This window comes from Cantharellus anzutake (assembly GCF_015039405.1).
Source record: "Cantharellus anzutake strain C23 chromosome Unknown EI90scaffold_19, whole genome shotgun sequence".
NCBI classification, from domain to species: Eukaryota; Fungi; Basidiomycota; class Agaricomycetes; order Cantharellales; family Hydnaceae; genus Cantharellus; species Cantharellus anzutake.
The window spans coordinates 615,415-634,230 of NW_024066969.1; the positions used below are offsets into that span (position 1 = coordinate 615,415).

General features: G+C 48.5%; 6 protein-coding genes across 6 annotated transcripts; 3 read left to right on the top strand and 3 right to left on the bottom strand.

Annotated features, from left to right (window-relative positions):
• Positions 1 to 345: 345 nt before the first annotated feature.
• EI90DRAFT_2971572 (uncharacterized protein) lies at positions 346 to 2,693 on the top strand. Its single transcript, XM_039055731.1, has 5 exons — positions 346 to 556; positions 635 to 1,130; positions 1,179 to 1,660; positions 1,718 to 1,826; positions 1,882 to 2,693. Exons 1-5 carry the CDS (start codon positions 443 to 445, stop codon positions 2,463 to 2,465), a joined length of 1,785 nt encoding a protein of 594 aa, XP_038917059.1. The 5' UTR covers positions 346 to 442; the 3' UTR covers positions 2,466 to 2,693.
• EI90DRAFT_3054326 (uncharacterized protein) lies at positions 2,475 to 5,165 on the bottom strand. The gene is made up of 5 exons (XM_039060081.1): positions 4,614 to 5,165; positions 4,046 to 4,544; positions 3,422 to 3,990; positions 3,257 to 3,365; positions 2,475 to 3,193 (listed from the first exon to the last, which is right to left on the bottom strand). Exons 1-5 carry the CDS (start codon positions 4,707 to 4,709, stop codon positions 2,604 to 2,606), a joined length of 1,863 nt encoding a protein of 620 aa, XP_038917060.1. The 5' UTR covers positions 4,710 to 5,165; the 3' UTR covers positions 2,475 to 2,603.
• Positions 5,166 to 5,376: 211 nt separating this feature from the next.
• EI90DRAFT_3054329 (uncharacterized protein) lies at positions 5,377 to 6,959 on the bottom strand. Its single transcript, XM_039060082.1, has one exon. The coding sequence runs from the start codon at positions 6,689 to 6,691 to the stop codon at positions 5,594 to 5,596; it is 1,098 nt and encodes a 365-aa protein (XP_038917061.1). The 5' UTR covers positions 6,692 to 6,959; the 3' UTR covers positions 5,377 to 5,593.
• A 492-nt stretch (positions 6,960 to 7,451) lies between these two features.
• EI90DRAFT_2918244 (uncharacterized protein) lies at positions 7,452 to 11,731 on the top strand (the record flags this gene model as incomplete). The annotated part of the gene is made up of 21 exons (XM_039054645.1): positions 7,452 to 7,666; positions 7,715 to 7,812; positions 7,869 to 7,949; positions 8,010 to 8,263; positions 8,317 to 8,429; positions 8,477 to 8,512; positions 8,561 to 8,637; positions 8,689 to 8,936; positions 8,986 to 9,361; positions 9,410 to 9,500; positions 9,771 to 9,917; positions 9,974 to 10,063; positions 10,118 to 10,298; positions 10,347 to 10,393; positions 10,554 to 10,597; positions 10,651 to 10,688; positions 10,738 to 10,745; positions 10,802 to 10,905; positions 10,993 to 11,272; positions 11,363 to 11,461; positions 11,542 to 11,731. The coding sequence occupies 21 exons, from the start codon at positions 7,452 to 7,454 to the stop codon at positions 11,729 to 11,731; spliced, it is 2,817 nt and encodes a 938-aa protein (XP_038917062.1).
• Positions 11,732 to 12,107: 376 nt separating this feature from the next.
• On the top strand, positions 12,108 to 14,863 carry EI90DRAFT_700802 (uncharacterized protein). Its single transcript, XM_039067970.1, has 7 exons — positions 12,108 to 12,502; positions 12,711 to 12,985; positions 13,045 to 13,071; positions 13,128 to 14,181; positions 14,251 to 14,345; positions 14,410 to 14,535; positions 14,602 to 14,863. Exons 1-6 carry the CDS (start codon positions 12,427 to 12,429, stop codon positions 14,476 to 14,478), a joined length of 1,596 nt encoding a protein of 531 aa, XP_038917063.1. The 5' UTR covers positions 12,108 to 12,426; the 3' UTR covers positions 14,479 to 14,535; positions 14,602 to 14,863.
• Positions 14,864 to 15,095: 232 nt separating this feature from the next.
• Positions 15,096 to 17,805, bottom strand: EI90DRAFT_2918210 (glycoside hydrolase superfamily; the record flags this gene model as incomplete). The annotated part of the gene is made up of 12 exons (XM_039054643.1): positions 15,096 to 15,137; positions 15,207 to 15,431; positions 15,494 to 15,517; positions 15,588 to 15,749; positions 15,802 to 15,871; positions 15,927 to 15,999; positions 16,061 to 16,373; positions 16,427 to 16,640; positions 16,699 to 16,927; positions 16,989 to 17,310; positions 17,381 to 17,496; positions 17,562 to 17,805. The coding sequence occupies 12 exons, from the start codon at positions 17,803 to 17,805 to the stop codon at positions 15,096 to 15,098; spliced, it is 2,034 nt and encodes a 677-aa protein (XP_038917064.1).
• Between the last annotated feature and the right edge of the window lie 1,011 nt (positions 17,806 to 18,816).

Below are 18,816 nucleotides of genomic sequence, written 5' to 3' on the forward strand. Positions count from 1 at the left end.
AACAATCATGAAGCGCTACTTGGACGCTTTCCAATGCATGTCAAATCGCCAAAATCGGTCGAGTTTTGAGTGAGCAGTGACGTGAAAGATTTTGCGGACTTTTGAATTTCGGAGTTTGCCTCGAATTTTGCAAATGGCAATAACGGGACTGTTAGAAAACTGTGCAATGTAAAATTCCACCAGTAAATGTCCGAAACGGTGGCTCCAGAGCATAAAGTTGGACAGCGGCCGGATGACCGGGGTCGGTAAGATCCCGTACAAAAAAACCGGGCCTCGTATGAGGGACGGCCAGTTGAATTCATGGGTCAGCCACGTGAGTCGTGAGTCACCATCGACGCTGACTCGGTTCTGACGTCGCACTGCCACTAGACGATAGATATATAAATGTGGTTGCCAACTTGCAATCCTGTTCGTCTTGAGGGTTGGTTCCAGGTAGCACAGCATGGCATCTTCTGGCCTCCCCTTAAAACTCAATGCTCTCGAGCATGATATCGAGAAGGTCACCGTATACAATGATCGTGCAGCAGTCACTCGAAGATTCCAAGTCGATTTTAAAGTGAGTCGCACTTGGGACGGATCACTCGGTCATATTAAGTATTAATTGACACCGCACTAACACGTATCATGGTGATAGGCAGGACAGAACGAGATTACTATCAGCCGCCTGCCAAAAGTCCTCGAGTCTGACTCGATTCGGGTCGAAACAGAAACAACTAGCTCTTCGCAGGCGCTCACTGTCTTTGATGTTGTCTATATCGCTCCAAAATCAAGAGGCGGTTCTTCTGGGTCTGACCCCTTTATCGGGCTTGAAGATAAGCGCTCTACACTGGAGAACCGGCTCCAGACTATTGAGCGGCAGAGTACCATCCTGTCGTCTTATGCCGAAGGCCTTAGTGGTAAAGACACGAGTGCAGAGCAACTTGAGTCCTTCCTCGAAATGTACTCAGCTAGAAGTGAGAAGTTACACGCTCTGGAACAGGAATTGCGCAAGGAAATGGCGGATCTCTCGCATGAACTCCAAGAAAAAAGAATGCAATCAAATTCCGAGCATGAGGCAAGGAAGTCTGCTGGTGTCAGTGTCACCATCCTCGCTGAAAAGGAGGGCCCTGCCGATCTGATTTTGTCATATGGTGAGTAATCACGAAGTTTTTTTTTTGCTTGACTAAACTAGGTTACAGTTGTCACGAACGCCCACTGGAGAAGTCTATACGATGTTCGGGCGGATGTGGGCACTCAGCTTGCGTCAGGCAAGTCAGATTCACCAACGATTACCCTACAATATCGCGCTTCTATTTCACAATCTACCGGAGAGGATTGGAAGGGCGTCACTCTCACCTTAAGCACCGCTTCACCACTTGTGGCATCGGATATTCCGGACTTGCAACCATGGACCATCGGGCCACCACCACTGCCTATAGCAGTGCCGCTCACCCATAGAGTCCGAACAAAGCAAACTGCAAGAAAGTCGACTGCGCCCCTGCGAACACATGAATCAGTATTCGATGAATCGGATGAGGATATGCTTCTTGCGAGTTCCATTGCTTTCAAATCTAGGCAGGCTACAGCAAGGGCGAGTGAAGGTGCTGTCAGCTCGTCCTTCGAAGTAGAAGGCAGTCCAAACATTCCTAGTGACCGCACGTCACACAAGGTGTCTATCGTAGTAAGTGGGACTTATTGATCCTCTGTTCACTCGGTTCTCACATCACGACATGCGTAGTCTCTTGAGCTTGCCGCAACATTGCAGTGGGTGACCGTTCCGAGGAAGGCACCTTCCGCATTCCTTCAATGCCGAATCAAGAATACCAGCAACTATCTGTTGATCTCGGGTTAGGGGCAGATCATTTCTTTTGTCACGAAACCTTGACATTTATCCGTGCACAGGTCCAAGCAGTGTGTTCATGGACGGCAACTTCGTTTCCAAGTCCAGCATTCCAGATGTCAGCCCTCAAGAAAGCTTCTCGTGTTCTTTGGGCGTCGATCCATCGATCAAAATTACATACCACCCCCAATCTAAGGTCGTACGCTCACAGGGGGGTTCTCTCATCTCAATGTCGAGCAAGCAGCAAGTTACCAGATTTGGTCAACGTATCAGTATCAAGAATACACGTCCATCAAGCCTTTCACGTCTCGTCGTTCGGGAACAGGTACCAAACAGCGAGGATTCGCGCATCAAAGTCACTGTGCTCCAGCCTGAGGAGAGGTACATTGGAGCCCCTAGCCAAGGCTATGCCACCGCGAAATACAACTCAGCTTCAACCCAAAATGCGGAGACGCTTGTTCACACTGTCCGCAAAGGTGTGGTGGCACAGTGGGCACAAAAGAAAGAAGATGACTTCGGGGGAACTGGTGGTGCGAGAGGCGATGGAGTAATTGAGTGGCTTTGCAGTGATGTGGAATCGTCAATGGACTTGGAGCTAGAGTACGAGGTTTCTGCTCCCTATGGCACTCATTGGACAACAATCTAACCCACATGGAGCATACTAAATATCTCTGTTGCTTGCTACTCCTGTTTGTTCTGTGATGTATTACATAGGGGACCCAATACCATTGATCATTACGATCCAGCTATCGAGACGGAAGTTGTTTGATTCGACAATAGATCACTATTTCCAATCCAATCCTTGTGGAGCCGAAACTTCATACTCGAGTTCCAAATCGAGTACGGCCTCGACGTCTGAGCAAATCCATTCGATGATTCCATCCCCCTTCGCACCTCCGTATCCCCCAGAGACGTCTTCATGCTTTTGTGCCCACTGTGCAATAACGCCATTTTGCAAAGTGTAATGCAATTTCTCTTCAAGGCCATTGGTTGACCCCGAGTTGGCACCAGTGCCTCCTGGAATGCTGTAAGACTGACTCGGTGCGCCTATAAGCTTCTCGTCAGGGTTGACCACTGAAACTTTGATACGAGAATCTTGACTATTGGGTATTTGGTCCCGAACGATAAGTCGTGAAATGGCTGAAGGACGCGTGTTCTTTATCCTGATCTGTTGATTAACGGAAGTGATTTGGCGTTTGGGTGTTCTGCTCAGGAAGGAGCCTCCTTGGGTCCTCACGTTCCTCCTCTGAGGCTGATAAATGATTCGAAGAGATGGATCCACACCCAAGGAACAGGAGAAGTCTTCTTGAGGGCTGACATTAGGCAATTCGGATTTGCAGACAAAATTGCCGTCCATGAAAATATTACTGGGGCCTTAAAGAGGCATACATGTCCACCATCTGTTCTTGAATAAACACCATGGATACATGGACGTACCTGCCAAGAGAACGTATGGACTTGTATTCTTGATGTTGCATTGTAGGAATGCTGCGGTCGTTTTTCTTGGGACCGTCACCCACGTTAGCGTTGATGGCAAATCCAACGACTAAATTCATACCAGTTGGCCTCGAATGATACGGAATCAGAAAGTATTGTACTTACTGCAATGGACACTCTATGCGACGAACCACCACTTGGAATAGTGGATGGGCTTTCTATCTCAAAGGTCGACCCGATGGCGCCTTCTTTAACCCAGGCAGTCACCCGTGGACGGGACGAATGTCGGGGTTCTCCGGTAGGCTCGCGTGGTGTATTCGGTCGCCAGCTCCTGGAGGGGCTCCAGGACCTGTTGCGGCGAGGCGATCTGGAAGAGTTCGTCCGCGTGTGAGTGCGTCTTCGGCTTCGAACGGGACTTCTGCTTCTAGGCCGTTCCCTCCTGCTGTATACCTTATCGATGTCCCTATCATATGAGACAGTGGCAGGGTGAAATAGACGCGGGTCAGAGCCTGTGCCGATATTCCATGGTCGTAAAGTTGGAATCACCGAGCCAGTCAACGGCGACGTGGTACTCAGTGTGAGCGTGACACCATCCCAATCCTCTCCGGTGGATTGAGAGATAGATGCACGATAATGGATGTTCATAGTGGGAGGGTTTTTCGCATTGGAGGCAAGTTGAGAATCGATGTCGGCTCTAATGTCATATACAGGATACCATGAAGCGTTCGTCACAACTCAAGGTCTAGATTCAGATTACCGGAAGTAGGGTGAGTGTTAGGGCTCACTGACTGTATGACAATATCACCCATGCATTTCCATCTTTATTGGCGTCAAGAACCACATCAACCCCGGCGTACTTCAGACGACCGAGCTGAGAGTTATTCTTTAATCGCATCTCGGAAAGTCGTCTCTCAACCGTACGCATCTCTTTCCTCGCTTCCGTAATGGAAACATGGAGCTTCTTGTTCTGGGCTATGTGTGTATCAATGAATGATACCAGTTGTTCGGATGTAGCATGTTTCGCTGACATGCTGTGGGCATAATCGCTAAGGATTCGCTCCGCATCTCGAAGAGCTCTGAGATGATTCGAAAGGGCAGAACGTTGGTCTTCTAGCTCGGAAAGCGGGTCGGGCAGGGATAAATCCTGAGTTTGCTCGCGAGGATCCATCGAGACAACGTTTAGCACGGTCAAGAGTTGGAAAGTATCTACGCTCTCCGTTTCAACGCGGATAGAGTCCGGATCGAGCAGGCCCGGTAGTCGAGTTATGGAAATATCATTTTGTCCAGACTATGGTGCAAGAATAAAGGTTCAGTTGGAGCAAGTCCTCCAAAGTGTTTGTGGGCACCGTATACCTGCCTTGAGGTCGACTTGAAACCTCCGTTGGACGGTGGCGCGGTCATTGTAAACAGTGACCTTCTCAATACTCTGCTCGGATGCGTTGAGCTCTATCATCTTGGTTGAGAGGTGAGCCGAGACGACAACAGAGTTTGACACCGGCGGCACTATAGACCAAGGAGGGGGGGGGAAGTGCCCTACTCACTTGCCACTGTCTTATGTTCTAACGAACCTACCCGTGGCTGTTTGTCACCTCGTGTTCGCGCATCGCAATCGTGATACCAGTTACATTGCTCAATTCAATGACAGGCCATTCCAGGCCGCTGTATTCATTTCTCCTGTTGTTACTCTCTGGTGGGCGCTATATATTTCCCCGGATCGTCACGAACTATCTTGAATGCAGCAGAAGGAAGCATGCAATTCGCTGATTCGATCGAAGCGACGGTTGGGTGGTCACCGGTATCGAGTCCATGCATAGCCAACGTTGGGGACTCGAGTATTCACATTCGCTACATAGCGAGTGGGGCACTTCTCAGTGACATTCAGACACTTCGACCAACCAACACTCGATCTTGTGAGTAATGTTCTAAACTTCTAACGGTCCGAGCTCGGGCCATCCCGGATTTAATTGTCTCTTATGAGACACAGCTGAGGATCCTTCCACCGGATGACTTGAACCCCTCAATCGCGTATTGCTCATCTCTAAGCCCGAAGCACCAAAGTGAATATGTCACACCCAAACCACTCTCGTATAAATGAGAATTCCACTGTTCTTTGGTCTGTTAAACATATTCAGTTTCGTGTCATGGTTACCACTGTCGTGGTTCAATCTCCCCTCCAAGTTAGATGTGCTTGTACAAGCCAACCAAATGATGAATCCGATGCGAAGGGACTCCCTGCGAGTTGAGAGGAGCTCAGGAAGATTTTACAGAGCCTCCCTATGTATCAAAATCATGGGAGTTGGTAACCTTCTTTCGTGTACTCGCGAGAATGAGTACCATTTAACCTCTCTCAACAATTGGCCAGCCATGATAGGCACGATGTAGGACGTCTACAGTGAATCGGGAGAAAGTGCTGTGAGGAGTCCCTAAGACTTCTCTGCCCATTGAAGCCACCATTGCATCAACGAAAGGTAATAAGAATGTGTCCACCCTCAGCCCTTCGTCATCATTGAAAAATATATCGGAGGTCTTGAGCGGTGAGAGCACGTTGTCGAAGTCCGAGAGGAAGAATACACAGGGTAGCGTTTTACGGAAAAGTTCAAGAGCGAGATGCACTCGAGGTTTTTTGACGTCTGTTGCAATGAAAATTGGGGTGTTCAACGCAGAGTGTTCCAAGCGAGAATGTAAAGTGCCCAGGCAATTACGATGGTTTGACTGGTTAAGGTATCTAACATCCGAGAGAGGAGGATGAGGATATCGGTGAGCAGTCTCATCGATATGTAAATTCGGAGGGGTGAGGTCGTGGGCACCGTTGGGTCCCAAAGTATCGGACTCTATACGCGCGATCTCCGACATATCAAGATGGAAACCTTTGTGAAGGAGTGTCCACCACATAGACCTTGAATTCCTGTATCCATCAATAGCGAAGCTGTCTCCTAATCGAAGATGGATCCCAACGTATCCAGCACCTGTTTCATCTCCCCCAACAAGAGAGCTAATAGAACGAGCAATTCGTAGCAAGGCAGGATTCTGGAACACCATTCGCTCCCGAACTTGCCGTCGGAACCGTATGCCATCTGGCGAGGTGAGACGAAGTCGTGTTGTACCAAACAGGGTACCAAAGTGAATCAAGCGGTAGCTCTCGAGCTCAGAGGCCATGTCAGGAATATTGATCCTTTGATAGTATTTTGGTTTCAAAGGGTGAGAATCATGTGCGTTATCAAAGAGCTGAAAATGGTACGGGTGGAGATCTTTTATATGCGCCGTTTCCACCGTGCTCACGTTCAGGTAGCGGCGCAGCCACGCAGAGGATGTGTCCCAACGCTCGATTATGGGGCACAGATCTGAAAGGTGCTGTAAATCCACGAGCATACTCCATGGTATAAGAGTATATTCATGATATTGGGTGCACTCGGGAGGGACAATCGAGGATAGCATAGTGGAAGCGTGACAATGCTCCAGGCCAACTTTGGAAGACAAGGCGACATTGCGATACAACTTGTCAAACTCGAGATGACGGATCGGCAACCCTAGCCTTATTGGAGGGATAATAAGGGCCCTATTCGTCAGGTGTGCGAGTACAAGAGCATTCTCCAGGGACACTCTTTGATTGTGAAAGCCACTGTGGGGCAAGTAGGCAAGGTACTTTTCATTACGTTTAATTCCATAATGTTGCGACGGTGGGAATAAGGAGCTCCGAGATCCTTCATTGAAGTTGGCTGCGCTAGAAGATACTGCAGACATCGAGGACTCAGAGATACTTGTCGGCAGGAATTGATGATGCAGTTCCCACCTCCGGACGTACAGGACGAGATAGAGTCCCAGTATGATGGCAAGTATCCCAGCGAGGGATGCAAGCAATATGCGTAAGGACCGTTTAGAGTTATTTGATAGCGTTTGGCGGCGATGTTTGCGAGGGAGAGGTGAGGGCGAAGGGGTAGTTTGTCGACGGGTCGGGGGCCGTAAACGTCCCAGACCCTTCTCCAGCGAGACAGACGGGGAGTTCGCAGCCTGCAGCTTGCTCTGATTCAGCACTTCGCAATCCAAATGGTAAGCTAACCGCTATGCTCTTGACTGAACGACAGGGTGTAAGGAACTCACTTGTGGGGGAAGAAAAATGGTCGGAGGCAAATTCACAACGACGCGACGCGTTGTTTACGCGTGTCTTCATCGGCGCTCATTCGCTCCAATATTATCGATGCCCAAACCGGCGAAGAGGAAACAATCTTCAAATGCGTCTCGCTTGGACTCCCGTACCCCTAGTGCAGGGCCCGAAGGACCACGGAAAAAATCGAAATCTACTGTCTTAAGCGAAGAGACAACAACCGAAAAACAAGCGGATCCTTCCAGTGAATCTCCCTCGTCCACTTCTGAGGGACCCGCCCTAGTGTGCGCCTCGATGACCTGCACCGGGTAAGCTTCTATAGGATTTCCTCTGGGTTTTTGATAAGGGTTGTGTAGGGGGAGACTTGGAGGGGCGTACTTCAACCCAGAAACTTCGATTCTTTACCTTCTTGAAGACACTATGGATAGCTTCCATTTTGACGTGGCCCGCATGTGTACGCCTCTCTTCGGCGTGTAGAATGGCGTATTTTCATTCACTGAGTCATAAAAGTCCTCGAACAGGCCAAACCCGATATTGTTATCGCCCCTTCTCGGGCGGATGAGCGCTTTCTGTCGGCTTGCAGGGACTACAGTAAGTATATCCCTCGTCTCCAGTTCAGCCGCGTAGTTACACCACTTTTTGTGCGTTCAGTGGAAGAACACGGAGGTACATTCCAAGTACGACCTCATAGAGAATTCGTACCCGAGAAAGGACGAGACAAGATGCTTTGTTTGAATCTCTTTTCGCACGCCTCCTACGATAATTCCGAAACTTCTGATTCGTCTACTTCGAGGAACGCTTATGACTTCATGAAGAAGAGAGCGGTTCAAATTGATCCGACCGTTCAGCAGCGACTGGCCCGTGTTCGCTCGGCGAACTACTCTTACGATATAGCTCCGTTATGCGTGAGTGCGGCATATTCGATTCGAAACGTCTTCCCAAGCCCTATATGCTGTAGTTCTCATCTGCGGGAGCGCTCCTTGATCACTTGTGTCGGGCCAAAATTGCTGGAGATCTGCATAACGAAGGAATAAGTAGTCTTGACATTCGTTCTATTGAGCCGCTTGCCATGTGAGTTCTTTATCCGCGTTTTGTTTCGGGTCTGAGCTCCCAGTCAGGAGCGAAGTAATGCAAATCAATTCTGATGCGTTATCGTATGAAATTGCGTGTGCAACCTAGAGTCCAGCTAACTGGATCCACAGCTCCCTCCAAATTTTCGAGGACGAAGACCACGCCTCAGTACACTCTGACCGTTCTAAGGAGGGTCTTTCGCTTTTTGGTAATGCACAAACGTCTTTGCGAACTGAACAACATTCACATCTTCTCGTAGGGATATTGAACTTCACCAAAACGAGTTTGGGGAAATCGCTTCTGAAGCAATGGTGCCTTCGACCTCTACTTTCGATCTCCACCATCACAAAGCGACACGATGCTGTTGAATGTTTCATTCGAGGGGAGAACTTGAATATCTCGGACACGATACATACCCACCTCAAGGGTCTCAAGAATGCCCCTCGCTGCATCGGGATTATAAAGGCAGGGAAGGGGAATGCAAGTGATTGGCAGGCGATCGTTAAGGTAGGTGACAAACACCTTATGAACTTCCAGAGGCTCAAGAACTACACAGGCCGTTTTTCATTTCAGTATTATGGCAGAGGTCGTTAGCGACCTTTCCAATTCCAAGCACGTAGCCATTCTGCAAAAGGCTAGTTTTCCGTCAGCTTCTTCTACTTCTACTGAGCCTTCACGCCAGCTGACGGCTTCGGTTGATGTGGTCAACTTGCGAGAAATGGGGGCATTGATTAACGAGACCATCGACTGGGAGGCCTCCGAAAATGAGCGTCGAATTTGTGTGCGCCAGCACATCGACCCCGAACTCGATGAATTCAAGAGAATATATCATGGCCTGGACAGCCTGCTTTCTAAAGTCGCGCTCCAAGTCAGGGAAACCGTTCCTTATGGATGGGCTTCGTCGTTGAACGTTTTGTATTTCCCTCAACTTGGTGCGTAAGTTCATATGTCTGAAAACCCTGGTTTAGAGTATGCTTTAGGATACCTCATCTCTGTACCTTTAAGGGACCAATGGAAGCACCAGTCGGACTTCGAGGTGGTCGAAGGATGGAAGCATCAGGTGTGTGCTGAGTTCGGAGCCACATACGCAGCCTTACGTTAAGGACAGTTCTCGTCCGAGTAAGATTCTTGGTGATGGAGTGATAAAGCGGGCTGATAGAGTCATCAGGGATTCGGCCTACTTCAAGAGCAAGGAAATGCTCGGTTCGTTGACTGTACCCCCTGCACGCATGCAGTTTCCGATCAAGTCATAGATTTGGACGAATACATCGGAGATCTTCATACTTGCATCTCAGGTACTCTATCTAGCTTCGTTACACCAACGTACTGAACTTATCCCAGATCGGTGGGAGGATTCCAAGCGCAACAGTGCTTGCACTGGATGATTTCTTGCAGCGAAATCGAGATTATTCATCAACTACAAAACAACGTTTTACCGTACCTCAAGAATTTGCTTCTGACGTGCGAACTTTGTGCTGAATTAGATTGGTGAGAATAACGAGTCCTCTTCACATGTTGACGGACGAGAGCTCTCCACCCGACAGCTTATTGTCTTTCGCTACTGCATCTCGCCTATACGACTATTGCCGTCCTGAAATAGTGCACGAGAACGTTATTGACATAAGGAAAGGACGGTACGTGTCGTTTCTTGTGATGACGCATACTTGGAAAGTGACATGCATTTTCAGGCATCCACTCGTTGAACAACTTTCAGATCTCTTTGTGCCTAATGATTTATACCTCGTTGGAGGTCGTGAGATCTCCGCCGAAAACCCCGAAGCCGAGGTGGTCGAAGAGGCTTCGTCCGCGCTTCAACATCCTGAACACCGCAGTGTGATGATATGTACAGGAGCTAATGCTTGTGGGAAGGTACTCCCCACCGGATCTCATTCATTAACGTTGCTAAGACAACCCCAGAGTGTGTACTTAAAGCAGGTACTAATATTTTGTATCTCCTTGCATGTGTCGAGTTTGCACTCTGAAGACCCGCAGAACGCTCTTATTCCATTCATGGCTCAGGTACGTCATAAATTCCCCTGAGGGCACATCTCACTCCCTCTCTAGATCGGCTGGTAGGGAAGCTGCAAGCAACATCTAGCAAACTCACCTCAGACCTCTGTGTAGTTTTGTCCCGGCAGAGTCTGCACGTTTGGGGGTCATAGATAAAAGTATACAAGATCTTTTGTTTACCTGACGACAACTTACCACGAGGGCACTCGAGTTTTCACGCGTCTTCAAACCACGGAATCGGTATCAAAGGTAATTACACCTAAAACCCTATTTGCACGAGCACTCAAATGTCTAGAAGATTCAATCGTAAGGGCACAGATCTAGGGCAATGATCCATTATTACGTTATCGCTTTCGATCCAGGGCTTTTATGATCGACCTCAATCAGGTGTCCCTGGCCCTTCGCAACGCCACAGCCCGCAGTTTGGTACTTCTCGATGAGTTCGGGAAGGGGACACTCTCTACAGGTTAAATGTGTTCCAAGCAGCGTTCGGGTTCTGCGACTGATCACCAATCTGTTCATCTTACGGGTCCTCACTTCTTTTGGCTATCAGATGGTGCTGGTCTTTTCTGCGGCGTTATTCAGCACCTCCTTCAGTCTTTTAATGATCAAAACATCCGTTCCGATGGAACGCCCAAAGTTCTCGCTGCTACTCATTTCCACGAAGTATTCACAACAGGACTCATAGATATGTCTCTTCCGATCCGATTTGTACACATGGAGGCCATGCTGACCAGCGGAGGATCTGAGATCAGTCAGGTACTCGGCTCGACCGCTCATGGCCAGGCATTCGATGATGACGGAAACAATGTGAACATTCATTACTTGTATCGGTCTGTGTCTGTATACCTTGCCGTGTGCTAGGACCTCAAACGTTTATGCATCGATCGATCGATTATCCGCCGCACTGCGTGCATGATCAGAGTGGCGGAAGGGTTGTCAATGACGTCCTCCCATGCGACAAAGTGTGCTTTATTGTACGGCATTCCCAGACGCACAGTAGCCCGTGCGGAATACGTTAGGTAAGCATAGAATTTAGAAGACGTCGTTCGCATAAGTCATTCGCATAAGTCGTTCGCATAACTGGCTTTCCATTTTCCAGTGATATTGTTTCACATCATCACATTGATGCCTTGCTGGATGAAGAAATGACGGAAACGGAGAAAATAGACTTAGAACATGCTGAAGAGGTGTGCCGAGCGTTCTTGGAGTGGGATCTTGAAAATGGGGATGAAGATCAAATACACGTGAAGGAGGAGTTAAAGCAGATTCTTGAGGTCTGGATGTCTTAGATTGATCGCAGCTTTGCTTCTCGGAGATCGGGTAGTAGCCATTCCAACAAATTGCAAACAGCTGACAACAAACTTGATCATTTTCCTTTCTCCCCGGTCACCTCGCTAAACTAAGTGCACTAGGATAGTCCTATCCACTCATCAATTTCTGAGAGATTACTTGCTCATAGAATAGACTCATGCTTGAAGCTTCAAGTAACATAGCTATTTCCGTGATCTGAACGATCGATTGACATTCTGCCCTTCTTTCATCCCGCTTCCTGAATAAGCAGAGATTCTAGGGGGCTACTTGAGGCCCCTCCCAACCCTCCATAACCGAGCCGGGTGGCCGCGTCATGTTGATTTGGCAGGCCGTTCAAATACACTGCGTGTAGCTGAAGCTGCGTGGTTTGAATGTCCTGCAATTGCCTACCGTGACCTTTAACCCATCAATGGGATTACTTCTTCTGGCGGTATCGCATCCGTGCTTGTTCCTTGAGTAGGGTAATATCTTTCACCGTTCTCACACAACACACGGACTGGAATGTTGCTCTTTCGGACCGACAAGTCACTCTCGACATTTAAATAGCTAGAACGTTCCGTCATGTATATAATGTCTTGCCTCTTTCTTGTTAAACCTTCGCAAGACATCTTCCCTTCCTCTCACTGGTTCTTGGTCGGCTGGCGATTTCCCACGTGGCCTTGGATCGTTTGTCATGGCACCTCCTGGCCCCGACTTCTTTCTTGGTGGTACCCTTGAAGTCAGAGTCGAATTGTTTAGCCAAGCAAGCTGTATGTCGAGTTCTTTCACCTCCTGTGTCTCATTCTTGTATGGCTCATAAGCCTCACCTAGCAATGGTACATATTCCTCGATCACGCATCGAAGAATTCTCTGGACATATTGCAAAATTCTTCGCGCATCCTCCTCCTGCATATTTCTTCAGCATCACAACCACTGTGCATGAAACGACGATTATTGGTGACGAAGATTTCCTGGTAGATTTGGTCGACGTTGCCCGGCAGCATACCACACCCCTTCGTCCTGGGGCGACCCATGGCTTCGATGAAGCCCTCGAAGTATCGGAGGAACTGTGGAGGATCTTTGAGGTCGAAACCTTTATTCACCATCCTCACGTAGGCCAAATACAAGAGGGTCTAGGTACATGCATGGCAATTCGGCGTTTATCTCGCTCACATGGAATATTAGCGTCTTCCAGCCGCATTAGAAGATTATCAGAACCTTTGGCAACGGCGGGAATCCCAATTCTTTGGCTTGTAAGCACTTTATTACAGGCATAATATGCGCTTGTTGATTCGACTCATATCATACGAAGACATCGCATGAAAGTGATTTTATCTTGGTAAGGGTAACTTTGGAACACATTTTCGTTGTTGAAGTTCATGTTATTCCATCTAGGTTCAAGCCAAGCACTTGGATCAAACCCTTCAGAACATGAAAGCGGCTGGTTACACTTTCACGCACCAAAATGATTATGGACTACCACCCCGCGACGACAAACCTGTGATTGTCGAAGGGAGGCGATTCTTCGGCGAGGCAATGATCCACAAGCAATCTATTGAGGAGTTGGACCATACCTTCTGGTCCCCTTCGAGAGGTTCTTATGGGAACATTGCCGTTATCCCAGAGGGGCGCAAGATAGCGGAGGACTTGGCGGATGCTCGAGCTGATGCGACAGGTTTGCGTCGACCGAAGCTGAGTCTATCAACAAGACCACGCTCCTCTTTTGGAAATCCACCCCTATCTCCAACCATCAAACGTATCACGTTGCCCTCCCCTAGCCCATCCGTGAATAGTGCTATATCGATATCAGGTCCACCTGCAGTGTTCGGCATTGTCGGTGTCAAACGTTGCCCAGGCACGCTGACCAAGTTGCTGCGCTTGTTTCTGTTTCCTGAAGCTATCCATCCATTTCTGGACCAACCGAGAAACTCACCAGATCAAGCTTCGCTAGAGAGCAAACTTCGAGGATTAAATCTTGATGTCATGTCTAATGTGAGGGAAAGCTCCCATAAGATCTCAGCATCCCCGGGCCCTTCCCTCTATTCTCCTCCGCTGAGCCCACCAGCCGCATCGTTGTCGCCCGGATCGCAAACCCGAAGTCGGTCAGGGTCTCATATTAGCGTCAAGCGGCTTGGAAGATTGGAGGCTAGCGTTCAAACACTTCCTTTCTGCTGTTACATCAGCGCTCGACAAGTCCAAACTTTAGTCTCGGACGTTCATACTCTTGCGATGTTGTTTCCAAACGAGAACGATCGGTTTGAGAAGCTGCAGGGTGCTTCTGCTGCTCACTGGTTCGATGACTTCCCACGCTACACCGATAATTTTACGGAATACCATGATCCTTCGGATATCTCTGACGGAAGAAGCAGGGCGAGAGGGATGGAAAAAGCGGCGACAAGGAATGAGACGTATCGATGCATCCAAATTGATCTACGCGAGTTTGAACTTGGTATGACTTCAACAAATCATCGAACCTTTCCCTTTCCAACTCATTAACTATAAATCTTACCATCTCCAGATAAGGTCGGCGTGATAAGCCATTTGTCCACGTTACTGCACATGCGTAGCATCAACCACGTTTTCTTTTCCTCGTTTAAGACTACCACCATCTTGGTACGTACTTCCCTGCTTTTGATTCTTTCGCACGGATTAACCATGGTAATTTGGGGGGGAATAGATTCCGTGCGAAGATGCAGAGGAGGCACTTAGTCTGCTGACCTCAGCGGGTCTTTACTCTATAGGATAGAGAGGAATGTATTACTTTATATACGAGTCCTGAAAGGCTCCCAATGGCTCCCACAACGTGGGTCTCGTTAATGAATTTGACATTGCGCTTTGCATGTAATCGGATCCTTGGGTTCGTGTATAGGAATCCGCCAGGTCCCGGGTTTGCAAACGAGGTTGATGTGTTTCGCATTGCCGAGGTGTCCGTCATATGGGTTTGTCGGCGGATTCGCACCCCAATACCTGGGACAATGTTACCGTTCTAACGTACTCAACTAAAAGTGCAGCTGACAAGCTCTTGTGACCTCTCTCGACCATGATCTTCTCCTCGCCATTGGAAGAATAGTAGCTTCATTATTTAAGACAAATTGAGTCTGAAAGCGTGCAGAAAGGGGGTTCATGCGTGCTTCATGTCAATCACGAACTCTAGTGGCATTCCTTGTAAGGCAATACGTACACGAGGCAGTAAAAAAAAATTCGGTTTCAATGGTCAATATCAGAAAAGGGGGGAGTTGATGAGAAAATGGATTACCTCGTGCGATCTATAGGGCTTGATTAGGCGACGAATTCAGCGACAGCGGGTATTGGGGGCCTCAATCATACATGGTTGGGGGGGAAGCCCGGCGAAAGCTTGACCAATCACTTGCCAAGCACTAGACACGTTCGAAGAGGGATATAAACCTTGTTCGGCCGTAACTCATCAGGGTCCAGGGCGGCAACGGGAAAATGAAAACAAGTCCCCACACTCACCTGGAGGAAATTCTTTCTGTTGTTCCATCCCAGTGGGGTTGTGAGATACTTTCCATTCAGGTCGATCCGGTCGAAGCCTCCGAATCGTTTTTCGTCAGAAGAGAGAACAACGTGATATTCGCCAGGCTCCTCGACACCCACACGGTAATCGGCGAACGACTGTGTGGGATGGAAGTTGAATATGAAGAGTAGACCCGCACGTTCGAACACTATGACTTTGTCAACCTAATGGTAATGGTGAACTTAGCAGCTTTGGCGACCTAAATTCCAACTACAAATTCCATTACCTCATGCTTGAGAGAGACATACGCCTGGGATAAGGTGAATGAGTCCTGTGAGATAGCGGTCCTGATGCGATCGAGCAAGTCACCGCTCACGAACCTGTGGCGCCTTGAGCCAGCCATATTTCTCATCCAAGTTGTTCATCTCAGCATCGAAATCGTTCAGATACTTGTATCGCAGGAGTTGATCGTCGGGGAGATTAAATTGCCTTCGAGCATAGTGGAAAGAATTATTATTTCCCACCCTTGGGAAGTCGAGCCACTGGAAGGAAATGTCGATCAGCAATTCATCTTGGGGAGGGGGAGGAATTCACCTCTGGATGACCGAATTCGTTCCCCTCGAAATTTAAATATCCTTCACCACCTAACGAGTGTACCAGTAATCTGGATCACGTCGGTTCAGCCTTCGTGGGGAACTAACGTCATATAATGAGGTTACCTGATGATCTTGTGGAGCGATATGCCCCGCTCGATGGTGGGAGTGAATGGGGATAGATCCGACATATTCGTATCTTAATTGCAAAATTTCCATCAGCATGTCATGTCCACGTTCGGATCACACTAACAACTCACACATCTCCTTGTCCATGAGCCAGAACGCAAGTGTCTTGTCTCCAACCAACGCTTGGTCATGACTTTCAGCATAAGCGACACTCTTCTCCCTCCAGCGACGGTTCGTTAGCGTGTGCACGATATCGCCCATTTTCCAATCATCATCGCTTTTCTCCTTGAGAAGTTTTATCCACATGTCCGGGACGGCCATTGAAAGCCGGTAATCAAAACCAAGTCCTCCATTGGTCGCCGGAATACAAAGAAGCGGCATCCCAGACACGTCTTCGGCGATCGTGATCGAGTTGGGAAATAACTCATGGACCAGATCGTTAGCCTTGGAAGCCATTTTCAATGGGTGGAGGTGGCGTTAGAATTCTTGTGGCTTACCACCATAAGGTATACGACTCCTTCCAAGTCGACTTGGTCCGCAAAGTACTCATGATATCCTCCCGAGAACCCCGTTCCGATTCCATGGTGAATGTAGAGCATACTAGTAACCCCATCAAAGCGGAAGCCATCGAATCCGAAGGTTTCGATGTAGAATCGAAGATTTGAAAGCAAAAATCTAAGCACTTCGTGGTGGCCATAGTTGAACAAACGACTGAGAAGAGAGCAGAACGCCCTTAGAATCGTGCTGCGATGAAAGGGAGGTGGCGTACCTATCCCAGAGATCGTGACGACCTTTACCGCCTTCATGGAAGTATTGATGATCGGTACCATCAAACTGATTAAGGCCATCGAGGACGTTTTTGGATGCATGAGAATGCACCACGTCTAGGAGTACAGTTAGTCCTAAACCGTGTGCAGTATCGATAAGCTCTAGCAAGTCTTCAGGGACCCCATATCTCGAACTCGCGGCAAAGAAAGACGTGACTTGATAACCGAATGCTGATGTACGAAGTCTTTCAGCACAGAATATTGCTAAGAAAAGGATTTCGAAGGGCCTTACAGGCGTAGTACGCGTGTTCCATTATCGCCATGAGCTGAATGGTGTTGTAACCCAGTTTCTTTATTCGAGGAAGTATGTTTTGCGTGAACTCCTTATAGGTACCAACTTTGCCCTCGGGAGTCGAGATACCAACATGTGCTTCATAGATGCGGATACTATCGGGCTTGGGTGGGGAAGAGTGTTTGCGGATGTATTTTTGAGTAGGAGGCGGGTTCCAGAAACGAGCGTCGTACGTCGGAGAAACAGTAAGATCCTGGGTAACGCGTGTTATCCAGGCAGGGAGACGGTCTACTTGCTCTCCAGAGGGCAAAACCAAAGCGATCTGTGATGAGAAGGATAAGGGCATGAATATTGGAATAGGAGTGACATAAATGTATGTGCTATTCGCTAACTTTGACTTTAGAGTCGTGGGGGATGGCGCAATCACCGGTCGGGAGGGGGGGTATGGCGATTGACCATACACCAAACTCATCCCTCGCCAAAGAATGTGATGATCGGTTCCACCCATCTTGTTAACGCAAGGCCCATCCCGTCAGAAACAACGAGATCGAGAAGGAAAGATGCTATTCTTACTGAAGTCTCCAATCAGATATGCTTCCTTTGCATTCGGTGCCCATTCCCTGTAAATCACCGTGCCATCGTTGGCGACGTTGAAACCCAACTTGTTGTAACCTTTCGAAAAGGGATCGTAGCCTCCTTCGGTTCGTTGGATCTGTTCCTTCCACTTCTCGAAGAGTTCATGCCGAGCCCTGATGCCAGGAAGGAATGGTTCCAACCATGGATCGAGCTCTAAGACTGCTTTCTCGTCGAGGACCATCGTGCAGTGATAGTGAAGTTCTGGTTCGGAGGAACCATGTGCCTGAAGTGAACTGTATAAATATATTGGCGCCACACATTGAGTGGAGTATGCTGCCGGTCGGGCACTAGAAAGTATCGCGGCGACGTCCCCGACAACCGCCGAAGCCTCTTAAATTGAGAGCGACCCGGTAGAAGTACATTGAAAGACTGAGGGGGAGGTGGAGAGAGAGCCGAAGAACGGGCAAACGGGCTTAAAGGACATAAGAAAAAAAAAGCCTAGCGCCGACACGTAAATACACGGGCCAAAGGTTACAACCACCTTCAACAAGACCAAATACTACTTACAGCTAGTACCATGCCAAAGGCAACGAAAGAAATTAAGCCGATAATAAGAGATCGCCATTAGAACGTGAAAACAGATATAGGCACGCGAGCCGAGGCGTACGGCGGACGCAAGGTAAGATTGACAGAGTAGACACGAGGCCTGGGGTACGGGGGCCGGTGCGTGCAGCGGACGCGAAAAAGAAAGAAGGCCCAGAGGCCAACGCGTGCAGCGGGTAACTTACCTAGGACTAGTGAAGAAACTAGCCTTAGGAACAACTTACAAGATCGCAAAAAGAGGTCATCCAGATATCCCGAGGCATGCAGCGGACGCGAAGGAACGGTCTATCTAATGTCCTGCCTAAAGGATGTGAGCACACATGCACAACTCTCATTTACAGTTACATAACGCACAACTCATGTGATTGACAATTCGGGGAAGAAATGAGCGCTCATCATCATGTCCGATGGAACTGCCAAAAATAGAAATTGGTGGAAACGCTGGGATGGGTCGCGGGGGTAACAAAATAGAGTACAACAACAACATCCCTCACAACCCGGACCCTTGCATTCACCCCAAGTTGAACATGCCTCACGATGCAGATATCTCTGACTTCAAGGAGTGCACAACCAAGCGGTTGGAAAACTACTACTATCTGACCTTCAAGTGATTCTACAATATTCGTACAGAACATGGGTCGTCACCTCA